The sequence below is a fragment of the Chenopodium album genome, chromosome 4 (assembly GCF_948465745.1).
Source record: "Chenopodium album chromosome 4, dcCheAlbu1.1, whole genome shotgun sequence".
Taxonomy (NCBI): domain Eukaryota; kingdom Viridiplantae; phylum Streptophyta; class Magnoliopsida; order Caryophyllales; family Amaranthaceae; genus Chenopodium; species Chenopodium album.
Window position 1 is genome coordinate 21,075,233 of NC_137837.1, and position 12,404 is coordinate 21,087,636.

The 12,404-nt window shown below is 34.2% G+C and overlaps 1 protein-coding gene across 1 annotated transcript; it reads left to right on the top strand.

Moving 5' to 3' along the window:
* The first annotated feature begins 2,714 nt into the window (after positions 1-2,714).
* On the top strand, positions 2,715-11,236 carry LOC145629017 (clathrin interactor EPSIN 2-like). Its single transcript, XM_081681484.1, has 14 exons — positions 2,715-2,966; positions 3,593-3,661; positions 3,863-3,914; positions 4,109-4,188; positions 4,286-4,364; positions 5,197-5,280; positions 5,399-5,544; positions 7,117-7,458; positions 7,540-7,578; positions 7,771-7,866; positions 7,960-8,177; positions 8,639-8,823; positions 9,472-10,258; positions 10,354-11,236. The coding sequence occupies exons 2-14, from the start codon at positions 3,621-3,623 to the stop codon at positions 10,824-10,826; spliced, it is 2,622 nt and encodes an 873-aa protein (XP_081537610.1). The 5' UTR covers positions 2,715-2,966; positions 3,593-3,620; the 3' UTR covers positions 10,827-11,236.
* The last annotated feature ends 1,168 nt before the right edge of the window (positions 11,237-12,404 follow it).

Here is a 12,404-nt window from a genome sequence, read left to right on the forward strand (position 1 = left end):
GAGGGGAAAAACAGCACTAGTAAGTGACAAGTGTCATTTCTAATGTTTGTTTTAGTATTATATTATTGATTATTGATTGATTAATTGATTATTGATAATTCAAGAGTATTTTGTGAAAAAAAAATCGTAATGTACTTCGTTTAGAACTTTAATTAGTTTAACCAAAATATTAAAGATTAAGGGCTTGTTCTCTTTGACTGAAGTGAGCTGAACTGAACTGAAACTGAACTGAGCTAAACCGAACTGAGCTGAACCGATCTAAACTGAACTGAACTAAACTGAATCTATTAACCTATTCTAAAAGCGAACCTATAATGACACTTGGCATAATGTTATTCAGTTTTTTTCCCGCCAATTTCATTATTTCCTTAATTATTATATTATATTTTAATTTTATTATATAATTATTTCCTCATTTAATTATTATATTTTATTATATTCTTATCATATACTCCCTCCGTCTCCGATTGATAGTCACTTTTGCCATGTTTGGTGACTCAAAATGTTAGTCACCTTTGCTTTTTTCAAGTACCATTAATATTATTTTTGTACCAAAATTCTCTAACATTTGCAAAAATATTTGTGCAAAATTAACTTTCCCATGTACTTTAATTACTTTCTCTCTCTACTTTTTTGCATACCCAATGTAAATTTACTTTTTCAATGTACTTTCTTTAATTCTCCTTAATTCCCGTGATTTTTCTTCAAAAGTGACTATCAATCGGGGACGAAGGGAGTAATATTTATGTATACATAGTAAATATCACTACAACAAAATAAAGCAAAGGTAACAGTGAAAAACCATTGCCTAATATAAAAAAGTGTTGCCTTATAGCAAAGGCAACAAATATGAGGCGTAGTATATGCCCCCGTTGTCTATTCATAAGACAACACATTTTTATTCAAAGGCAACAATTTTGAAAACCAAGGTAAAATGATACAAAAGGCAACACTTTTACAAAGATAACAAATGAAAAATGTTGCCATCTAAGGAGACAATTCAAAAAATGTTTCTAAATGTTGTCATTCATAAGCATTTTGTAGGTTGTAGGGCTCGAACTTGTGACCTCAAAGTCACAAGGTGACTTCACCACCAACTCCACCATACATATATATATATATATATATATATATATATATATATATATATACACACACACACACACACACACACACACACACACACACACACACACACACACACACACTCGCCATAAAAGCAACCAACATCTTAAATTATGTTGTCTTTTTAATATAAATGTTGCCGTAGATGGCAACATAGATATTAATGTTACATTTTCAAGCTATAGTTTTGTTATTGTTATCTTTTCATGCAACAATTATTATGTTTGTTGTCTTAGACTAGAAAAAGGTAACACTTTAAGCGACTGTAGCCTTATATAGTATAAAGCAACACTTTTTTATCTGTTACTTTAGTTCAAGGTAACAAATAAATATTGTTGCTTTAGATTACTAAGAGTATCATTTCTGTAAGTGTTGCAATCTTAAGTGTTGCCCATTCTCATTTTTTTTGTAGTGTATATATACCGTATCAACCATATCGTTCACAAAACAGAAATAATGTGAAAAGTAGTATAAAATCTTTTCAAATTTCCAATATTATTTTTATACTCCACAGAACTATCTACATATAGTTTCCATGATTAACAATGGATACGAGTAAAAAAATTTAATTTTACATATTTATATAAAAAATAATTCTCCAACTTTTATCATGTGATTAAAAATTTTATTTTAATTAAAAAAGAAAATTCATTTTGGTAGCATATATTCTTTGTATAAATTTTAAAATCAATTACATTATACTAAAGGCGAATCTGGTATGACACTTGTCAGGTTTTGATTAAAAAAATTCCCGCCACTTTTACTTTCCTTTTTTTAACAAATATTTATGAACATTATTTTATAATATCCTATAATATTTAACTTCCAATTTGACAACTATATATAAATTATATTTTACATGCATTCAATGAAAATATTTTGACATATAATATTTTATAATAGGTATTTTATGGAAAAGAAAATCAAGTATTTGTTTCAATTAAAAATATTGATTTTTATTTTTAATTAATTATTGTTAAATTAACATTATAATTTATAAATATGCTAAGTAAAAACCGTGCATTGCACGGGACTTAAACTAGTTATACTATAAAAACAAAATCATTTTGTTATAGTATGCTTCGTACTAACATACATAACATATATTGGAAAATTAAATCTAATTATTTGATAGAGTATAAAACATATTTTTTTGGGCCTCAACCAAAACCTTAAAATGATGGTTTCTAAGGATAATTTGACCTAAATTTCATATTTCATAATTATATTAAGTTTTACTCTATTTTTAATAGTTTCTAAGCATAACCCGAAATCAAACCGTAATCTGACTCGAACTCGATCGGCTGAGCCAAATTGCCACCCCTAATTGGTTTAAACTAAAATTCAAGTTAATTTATTACAAATAATTTTTTTGGATAAACTATTGTTGAATTAACACCACTATTTATTATTTATTTGTTTTAAAATTTAATTATGACCGTGCATGGCACGGGACTTAAACTAGTATTTTATAAGAGAAAGAAACTAGGAGTTGAATTGAAATGAACTGAAAATAAATGTATGAGAAGACCCTAAAATGTTAGTCATAATAGTGCCGAAAGAAAGGAAATTCCCAAAAATTGTGCGTTGAAGGTGCGCTGTCTTCTGTCCATTTTCTCTGTCATCCCCAACTCAACTCGTTTAGAAGAAAAAAAAGGCAGAATTCCTTTCTTCTTCTTTTTCTTCCTAAAATTTATTTTCTTTCTTTTTAGATTTTTTTTAAAAATTTACAACCTTCAATTCAATTACTCTTTCAACCCCCTTTTTTCTCTCTCCTACCTTCAGCATTCAGATCTGACCAAACATCGCACTTGACGTTCTCCATTGAAGCAGCTTCTGAGGTAAGTTGTTATTTCTTTTTGTAATCATCATTTCAATTTCATAATCTAGGGTTTATCTTTGATCTAATTCAATTCAATTTTCAGTGCACTAAGTTTAGGATTCGAAAATCTCAACTATTGATTGGTTCTAAATACTAAGATTAGGAAAGATGCGATTCTGTTGCTAGAAATTTGATAATTGAATCACATATCCCTAAAATTATGTGAATTTTCGATCTTTATTTGATAATTGAATCAAATTTGATTGCTAATGTATTGCAAAATCCTTTAATGTTAGGATTCAACTATGAAATTAGATGCCCTGGCCTGTTTTGTTAGCTTATAGGAGTTTATGATTGGGATTTAGTTCTTTGTCAATGTTGATGATGTTCTAAAAAGGTTTCGAGTTACAAAGGAAATACAACATGGTTTAGCTGAGGTTATGTCATAAATGCTAGTTATCCAATACTATTTTACAAAGACTTGAAGGGTTATGCTGTTTTAGTTCGAGGGTATTAATTTTAATGTCTTGTCTTGTATCGAATCATTGCTTTGAAATGGCAATCTGATGAACTGCGTTTATATGTTGCGTGATTGGTTTTTTTGTTTTTTTGTTTTTTTTATCAAACTGTATTTTCGATGTGCAGTGCCTATTGAAGGGGAGAGAGTTGGAGGATGTCGATGAAGAAGGCATTTGGCCAAACCATTCGAGACTTGTAAGTTGTTTTGTTACCTGGTTACCAGACGTCCTAAAAGTGTGCATTACCAATTGCTAGTTGGTGTGTCGAACATTGTTTTTGAGTCTCAGCTATGTTCTACATGCCAACAATTGGGGAATATGCTGATATGTTTTATAATTATTTTAAATTTCATGTTGGACATGCTAAATAATCAGATCCTTTTGTTTGCCTTGGCAGAAAAAGGGAGGTCAACAAGAAAGTTCTTAAAGTCCCTTCAATAGAGCAGAAGGTAAACCCTCTCGAAGTTTGATTGAGATTATATCATAAATACATAATAATCTTGCTTGCTAAATCTCAGTCCTTTCGATTTCTATGGATTTCTTACCGATACTGGTGTTGCTAATTCAGCTCTTTGGTTCTCTGAAAGTTTTTGTATGTATATTTAACTTTGATAACATTTGGATGGGTTTATGACTTCTACAGGTTCTTGATGCAACTAGCAATGAGCCCTGGGGTCCTCATGGGTCACTTCTTGCAGACATTGCACTGGCTACAAGAAATTAGTAAGTCACATTGACTGACAAATAAATCCCTCTATTTTCTTTTTTGATGTCTTAGTTTGAAAAATGCTAATTTTGTAAAATTTTCACACTTATGCAGTCATGAATACCAAATGATCATGACAGTATTATGGAGGAGGTTGAATGATACTGGAAAGAACTGGCGGCATGTTTATAAGGTGTGGGAATTTAACAATACAAACTTTCTTGATATGTACTTTCCTGTTATTTTTAGTTGTTACACTTTTTACTTTTTGTAGTTGGACCATATTTGGTGATTTACATGCAAGAAAAAAAAGAGGCTTGTGGTATCTTTATGAATTCTTCTCAATGTATATAACAAAAATATTCACTTATAACTTTACTTATAGATAATTGAAACTCTATGTATTAATCATTCGAGTTGTACATTGGCAAGTGTGAAAATCAAGTAGTGTAGATTAAAAAAAAAAAAAAAAAAAAAAACTGGAGAGAGTGTTGGGCTGTGTGTTACCGTTGATTGTTTAGGCAATTGAGTACTTGAAATTCGCATTTTGAGTTATGAGACTTATGAATCACCTTCTCTGCAACTATTATTGTTTGTAGTTTGTTACCAGAGTTTGGATTACCTCATTTTAAAGAGAAGAAGATGACATGTAAGGGTTGAGGGATTTGAAACAATGGTTGTGACCTTTATAAACTTAAATTCTTAGCCCAGAGGCAGGGGGATGGGGTGGGAGTGGGAGTGGGAGTTGTGTCTATATTTCAGTTCTGTAAAATAGCTAATTGTATTGTACAAGGGAAAGTGGGTAATGGAGATGAGAGTGCTATGGGCATATGGCTTAGTATGCTAGTTTCTTTCTCAATAAACAGGGTTTGATTGTCCTATTCAATTTATTAGTATTGCTGTGGTACTGGTTCTTGCTGAAGATAAAAATGCTGAATATGAAAGATTAAAGACAATTCTAATCTTTCTATTGCTGCTTGATCAAAGTTTTGTTGATATGTATGGCATTGATGATTTCATTTCAGGCTTTGACAGTTTTGGAGTACTTGGTGGCACATGGGTCTGAGCGTGTTATAGATGAAATAAGAGAACATGCTTACCAAATATCAGTAAACATTCAATCTTCAAGTCTTACTTTTGATATCCACTTTTTAATCGTTCCATTGTTATTACTACTAGAGGGCCCCTCTTCACTTGTGTGTGATTCTCTAAACCATTTCTCTGTAGACATTGTCCGACTTTCAATATATTGACTCCAGTGGGAGGGATCAAGGAAACAATGTGCGAAGGAAATCTCAGAGCCTTGTGCAATTAGTTAATGACAAAGAAAGGATAATAGAAGTTCGGCAAAAGGCTGCTTCTAATAGGGATAAGTGAGTTATATTTTCAGTTGTCATTTAATGTTGCCATGTAGCAATTTCTACTCGTGGATGTAGCTTCATGGTCTACTCTGCTGAGTCTGCTCCTAATACTTCTTTCATAAATTTCATATTTTGTATGGCCTTTGATGCTTGATATTTTTGCTGCTTTGTGCTACCCCTTGAATGGGTCTTTTTTTATTTTATTTTATTTTTTTATTATAAATTATTATTATTATTGTTAATGGAATTTTGCTCTATTTAGCATAGTTTTTGGAGGTTTGAAATGAGGAAACCCCAGTTAATCAATTTGATAAACAAAATTTGTCTATCAAATGGCAAAATGGTAAATAAAACAACATAAATACCTAGTCATCATGGCATTTTCGTAAATATATAATAAAAAGTTGTTGATTTATTTACAATTTTACCATTTGATAAACAAATTTTGTTTATCATATTGATAAACTTGAATTTTCTCGTTTGAAATTGCAGTCTTTCAAAATCTTGCAATGAGCCAATGATAAAACCATGCGATTTTGGAATCATGCTAAAGAAAATATTGAGAAATTTTATTCTACTGTATATTTTACCTAAGTGTACAGATGATGCTTCTTTGCCAAACATTAACTAAATTAAGTGGTATCTGAATGTGGAAAAATCTCTAAAGTTAAATTTGCCTTGGAAGACATGCTCTTGTGGTTCCAAGTTTTCTTTGCTAGTTATTCTTAAGTAGGAGTAAGCACCTAATACAGACATGTGAAATAAGTCTCAACTTCCTTATGACAATTTGAGGCTGGTAGTTATTGATTTGAGTTGAGAACAAAAATTATCTCTGTTGGATACATTAATGATCAACACTTGCTTTTCCTTTTTTATTTAAGAATCTCTTGTTGAATAGTTATCTGGTGTTTTTTTGTTCAAACATATTTCATAAGGTAGCTTATTTGTTGATAAATGAAAAACCTTATACTAAATTTTATCAGATCAAGTTGTTGAGATATTTTTACTACAGGCCAATAGTGTCGGGGCTTTACTGTGTTCATGCTGTCTCATGATGTTTGTGTGAAACCCTCCCCTCCATCACCCCTGTATTTTTCCTATTCTTGTATTGTTTCGACTCCCTTGGAGGCTTGGATTTGTTTCGATGAAAATTGTTGCCAGGCACTTAAAACTGTACAAATCTGAAGTACCCACCACTCTCACCTTAACTACAACATTTCTCCTCATCCACATCCAATTAATATTTCTATGTTTTGTTTACTAGACTGCCTTTTTGTATTTGGTTAATGTAAACTGTTCACTGTGAAATTCCATATACCGAGATATGGATTGGTTGATGAATAACAAATATTCAGTATATTATACATTCGCTCTTTCCCTTATCAGTAGATCCAGGTGGAAAATTAATTTCTTGTGGTTAAAATGACATGCATAGATCTGTACAATTAAATTCTTGTGCATGTATGATCTCGCCCACAATTTGGTGGAAAATTGGTTTGTTCTAAAACATGTGGTGAATTTGTTGCTTAGCTGTTTTTGAGCAATTCAGTATGTTTTTCTAAAGCTAAATTGACTTGTTAACAGGTTTCGCAGTACATCTGCAGTGGGTGGAATGTATCGACCTGGTTCGGGTGGATACGGCGATGATCGGTATGAAGGCCAGGATGAACGCAATGGTTATGGAAGGGAGAGAGAATGGGGCTCTAGAGATGATGAAAGGTATGGGCGGTATGGGGATTCATATAGTAGAGAGGGAGATCGTTATGGTAGAGACTCTGAAGAAAATTATGGGAGAGAGAGGTATGGGGATGATGACTCCAGAGGAAGAGCTCGAAGTGATGATGACTACCAGTATGGCTCAAGGGGTAGGAGTTCTGACAGAGATGGAGATCGTGCTTACGATGATGAGGATCGTCATTCAGCTCGGTATGTTTATATGTATAATTATATGGTAGCAATATGAAGTATCCTGTTGAAGTTATTAAGTAAATTCTTGCCCTGCTGCAGAGGAAGTACTGGCAAAGCAGAAGATCATAACGATGGAAGGTATATAGTTGCCTTTTCAGTTCTATTGTGAATCAGTATTACCTTCATACTTTGTAATTTTTATTGACTCTTTTTCTTCAACTTCTAATGCTATGAGCCTATGAAATCAGTATTATAATTTTTCCCTAATTTGATCCTTTTGGTGCCTTTTCACCCTCCCTTGGTTTGTGGGTGCATTGGTTTGTTCTGCAGGCCAATTGAGCGCAAGTTTTCTGAACAAAATATTGGTGCTCTTCCAAGCTATGAAGAAGCTGTGGGGGTTACTAGAAGTCCTACTTACAATGACAGGTATTATCGGCCACAACTTTTGATTTTGGTGCAACATATACATAATCATTTTGTAGTTACCAATTTCATTTTTTTTTACTCTACTTCTTGTAGGGATGAAGAAGCACCAGCTGCATCAACCCATCAATCATCTCCTCCCACTGTAAATGCTACTCAGTCGTCATCCCCAGTTGCTAATGCTGCCCCTCAATCATCATCTCCTGCTAATACTGTTAATCCAAGTCAAATAAATCCTGAGAATGGTGTTCAATCTCATCATAATATGGAAGCTGATACTTTTGATGAATTTGACCCCCGTGGTTCTGTTTCAGGTGCGTAACAGTTAACAATTGCAATGTGGTCGATACTTTGCTGTTATATTCCGATATATCTGTTAGTGCGAATGCTATTGCCCTTGTAACAATGCATTCCCTTTTTCCCTCAGTGATGCAAAATTTACAATATTTTGCGATCCCTAAAAATGGCTAAATATCACTGGTGCATAAACAAAATGCATGTGAACAAAATGCCGTGATTTAATGGAATATAGTGCAGCAATTTACCCTATCATCAAAGTTTATATAGCAGTTTTTGATAAAAGAAGCATAAGTTGGCTCTGCTGTATGTGTCGAATGTCCTGCATGTAGAAATTGCTATATGGAGTTCTCGTGCTCATAAACTTCCCATTTTACATCAGCCAAAGTCCACTTATATCCACAATCATTATAATTGATTGATCTAAGAATAATTATTATGCAGAGTTTGATATATTCTTTTCTATTTTTACAAACAGCTGCACCAACTACATCGAACACTGTTGAAATGGACTTGTTTGGGTCTCTTTCAGATGCATTTGCACCAAGTCCATTAGCTATCATGCCAGCTCCATCAGATGTTTCAGACTTTCAATCTGATTCTGGGAACACTGCTTCGAACCCCTCGTTTATTGCACCTTCGGGGACTAATGTTCCTAACCAGGTAGAGAATTGACTAGAGATTAATATTCTATAGGACCTACACATCTAGCTTTATAGAAAGGAAGCTAAGCAGCATTGTTTTCAACTGAAATTTGATATATGCACACCTTTTAGTCAGTGATGTGTGTGATTGAATATCAATTTCACAGTATATCTTATACTACCTCCGTTTCTTTTTAGTTGACACGTATTCCTTTTTAGGAAGTTTTTTTTAGTTGACACGTTTCCTTTTGGGGTAACTGTTTTACCTTGCATTTACAAGCTACCCCACTTGCTTTTTCATTCTCTTTCACTCTCTCTCATCTCCTTAATATATGTGCCTAAATCAAACGCGTCAACTAAATAGAAACGGAGAAGTATATATCATAAACTTTTTCATTCTGAGAAATGGTTCTTGTAAATTTTCTCTTTTTTATTACACTCAACTTCAACCTTTCTGTTTTGGGTTGTCCCAAAAAGAACTTTTTGCTTCACTTTTTTTTTTTTTCCTCTCTGTCCCATCAACCTATATTATCTCTTGGATTAAGTTCTCTATGTTTTTCTTTTTCAATACCCTTCAAATTCTTACTACATATAACAACTATGTAATGATCATCAAATTTTAGTCGATTGATTGTATCAAAATTTAACATTAGTACTATGATGACAGTCTTTTGAAGATCCATTTGGCGATTCACCTTTCAAGCCCATCCCGTCAGCTGAGGCACCAACTCAATTCCAGAATTTTGCATCCCCGTCACCATTTCAGCCTGCTGTGAATCCTTCAGAGCATCCACATCCTGCAGCTCAGAAGGTGGAGACCCCTAATCTGGAGTTTGCAGACACTTTCTCAGGCTTAGCTTTTGATCCGTCTACTGTTACCAATGTACAAACTCCACCAAATCAACAATTTTTGGCTCAAGAGCCACAATCCATGCACGATAACGATATACTTGCTGGCATTTTACCTCCTTCTGGACCTCTTCCCCCACCGGCTTCTGTTGGATCTTATCCCACTTCATCAGGTATGCATCCTGCAACTGCTTCACAAGCAGCTTTTCCTCCAACTTCTCACTATTCAGCAGGAACTGGTTTCATGACCCAAGCTGGACCATTTTCCCAAGTCCCTGCTCAGAACTCGGGTGTGCCACCCAGCCATCATTACTCACATCCCTATCCTGCTCCTCCCACTGCTACGAGTTCAAATTTGGCACCTCAGACACCAGCTGGAGCATTAAGTCATAATAATAATAATAATAATAATAATAATAATTTCATGGGTGATTTTCTTCCACAATCTGGTGCAAACATTTCCTCATCTTCACAGTCAGCTCCCTCAAGTTCTGCAAATGCTTTGGCTCTTGTTCCCCAACAACCTGCTAAGAAGTTTGAGCCTAAGTCAGCTGTATGGGCCGATACATTGAGCAAAGGTTTAGTTAACCTGAACATTTCTGGACGTAAGTATATTGTTCATGCACTTCAGTTTTTACATTTATTATTTCATCTATATGTATTTTTTCCAAGTACTGAAAATATCTGCCTTCTCTTGCAGCAAGTATCAATCCATTGTCAGACATAGGTATTGATTTTGAATCCCTTAACCGCAAGGAAAAGAGGATGGAAAAACCTAGTGCAACTCCAGCAACTTCCAATGTCACTATGGGCAAGGCCATGGGATCTGGTTCTGGAATGGGTCGTGCTGGTGGGGGTGGGTTGAGGCCTTCTCCAAACCCAATGATGGGTCCTGGCATGGGTGTTGGACCTGGTGCTGGTATGGGTGTTGGACCTGGTGCTGGACCTGGTGTTGGCATGGGTATGGGAAGTTACGGGTCTATGAATCAACAACCAATGGTCATGGGCATGGGCATGGGTGGCGTGGGTATGGGAGCGGGAATGAACATGGGTATGGGGCAAGGAATGCAACAACCCAATGGTTTAGCCCCTGGATCAAACATGAACAATTATAATCCCATGATGGGAAGAGGTGGTTACCCACAGCAACCATATGGTGGTGCATATCGATGATTGTGGTCTTCCCTATGTATATCTGCATTTCTGAAGTAATTGAGTAGTCTGGTGATACATGTAGTACCTGTAACAATAGCTGGTAAGCAAGCATATATAGACATGAGAATTCTTTATTCCTATCTCCATAGATGACCTCATTCGACGCTGGCAACGACTGTACCCAGTTCCCTGTTCCCAGTGATGGTATCAAGGATTCCCCTTTTCATACACGATTCGAATACAGAGGGAAGTAAAATTCTGTTTGATTGAGTTTTGTTATTATTATATTTTTTTTTGTATGATGAGAGTTAGCCTACCTCAGGCTTCACAATATTTGTTATATTCTTGGATCACATAAGAATTGAGATGTGGTTTGTCCGTCAGACAATAAAAGTATTAATGAAGAGAATTATTTCATTTGCACATTATTTGAATGGAGAATTTGCCTGAACTGGGTTTGTCTGTCATAATAATACTAATTTTTTTGCATAAGTGCCACAACACTTGGCAAAGTTAACTTGGGTCAAGTGTCGTTGTTTCGTGATCTGGTTGCATGTCCCGACTTTATTTATTAATAGACCTGGCAATCTTGACCTAGACTTGATAGATCCGACCTGAATGGCCCGATCTGTGACCTGAAATTGACCCAAAAACATTGACTCAAAATTGACCTGAAACCATGAAATCGACTCACCCGAAACCATGAAATCGACTCATTCGAAAATGGAGTTGACTCGAAACTCGAAATGACACGACCCTCAATTGATCTAACCAAAGTTAACTCGAAGTGTTTAGGGGTGTCCATTATTCAAATAAAAATCAAAATCCAATCCAATCCAACCCGAATTATTAATTCGGATTGGATCCAAATTTTAAATCGAATCAGATCGGATTGAAATTTTTTGAAAATTGGGATTTTCGAATCGGAACTGATTGACCTTATTTGGATCCAAAAAACCGAATTAATCGAAATATGAAACTATGCTTTTACAAATAAGGATATTTTATATTAATCATATAAAATTATGTTGATAATTACATTAAAATAAATTATGTTTTAAATCTTTGTATTAATCATGTACAATTATGTATTTAAGACCAAGGTTTCTATAATCACATTAGTCCCTAAAAATTTGCAATGTATTATAATTCGGATTTTTGAATCTGATCCAAATAATCGAATTTTAATTCGGATTAGATTCATGAGAAATTCGGATTAGATTGAATTTAAAAATCAAAAACTTAATTATGCTTCAGATCGGATTCGAATACAAACCGAAAACCGAATATATACCTCTGGCAGTGTTTGACCCGAACAAACCCGATACTCGAAATGTCCTAAACTAAAATTACCTTACAATTGAATTAAAAATACCTAGTGTCAATAATGACTCAAATTGTTCATCTCTAACCGTAGCCAAGCTCATAAACTAAGGGTCTGTTCACATTTTACTGAACTGGGCTGAACGGAACTGAATTGAACTAATTGGATCTGAGTTGAACAGAACTGAACTGAACTTAATAGAGTTTGAAATAAATATTTTATGAGAGAAGGAAATTAGGAGGTGAACTGAAGTGAATTGATTGGAGCTGAAC

Coding starts and splice junctions, on each gene's coding strand:
- LOC145629017 (XM_081681484.1), top strand. CDS start 3,621: ATGTCGATGAAGAAGGCATTTGGCCAAACCATTCGAGACTT. Junction 4,189..4,285: donor GCACTGGCTACAAGAAATTA/GTAAGTCACATT, acceptor ACACTTATGCAG/TCATGAATACCAAATGATCA. Junction 7,867..7,959: donor AGTCCTACTTACAATGACAG/GTATTATCGGCC, acceptor TACTTCTTGTAG/GGATGAAGAAGCACCAGCTG.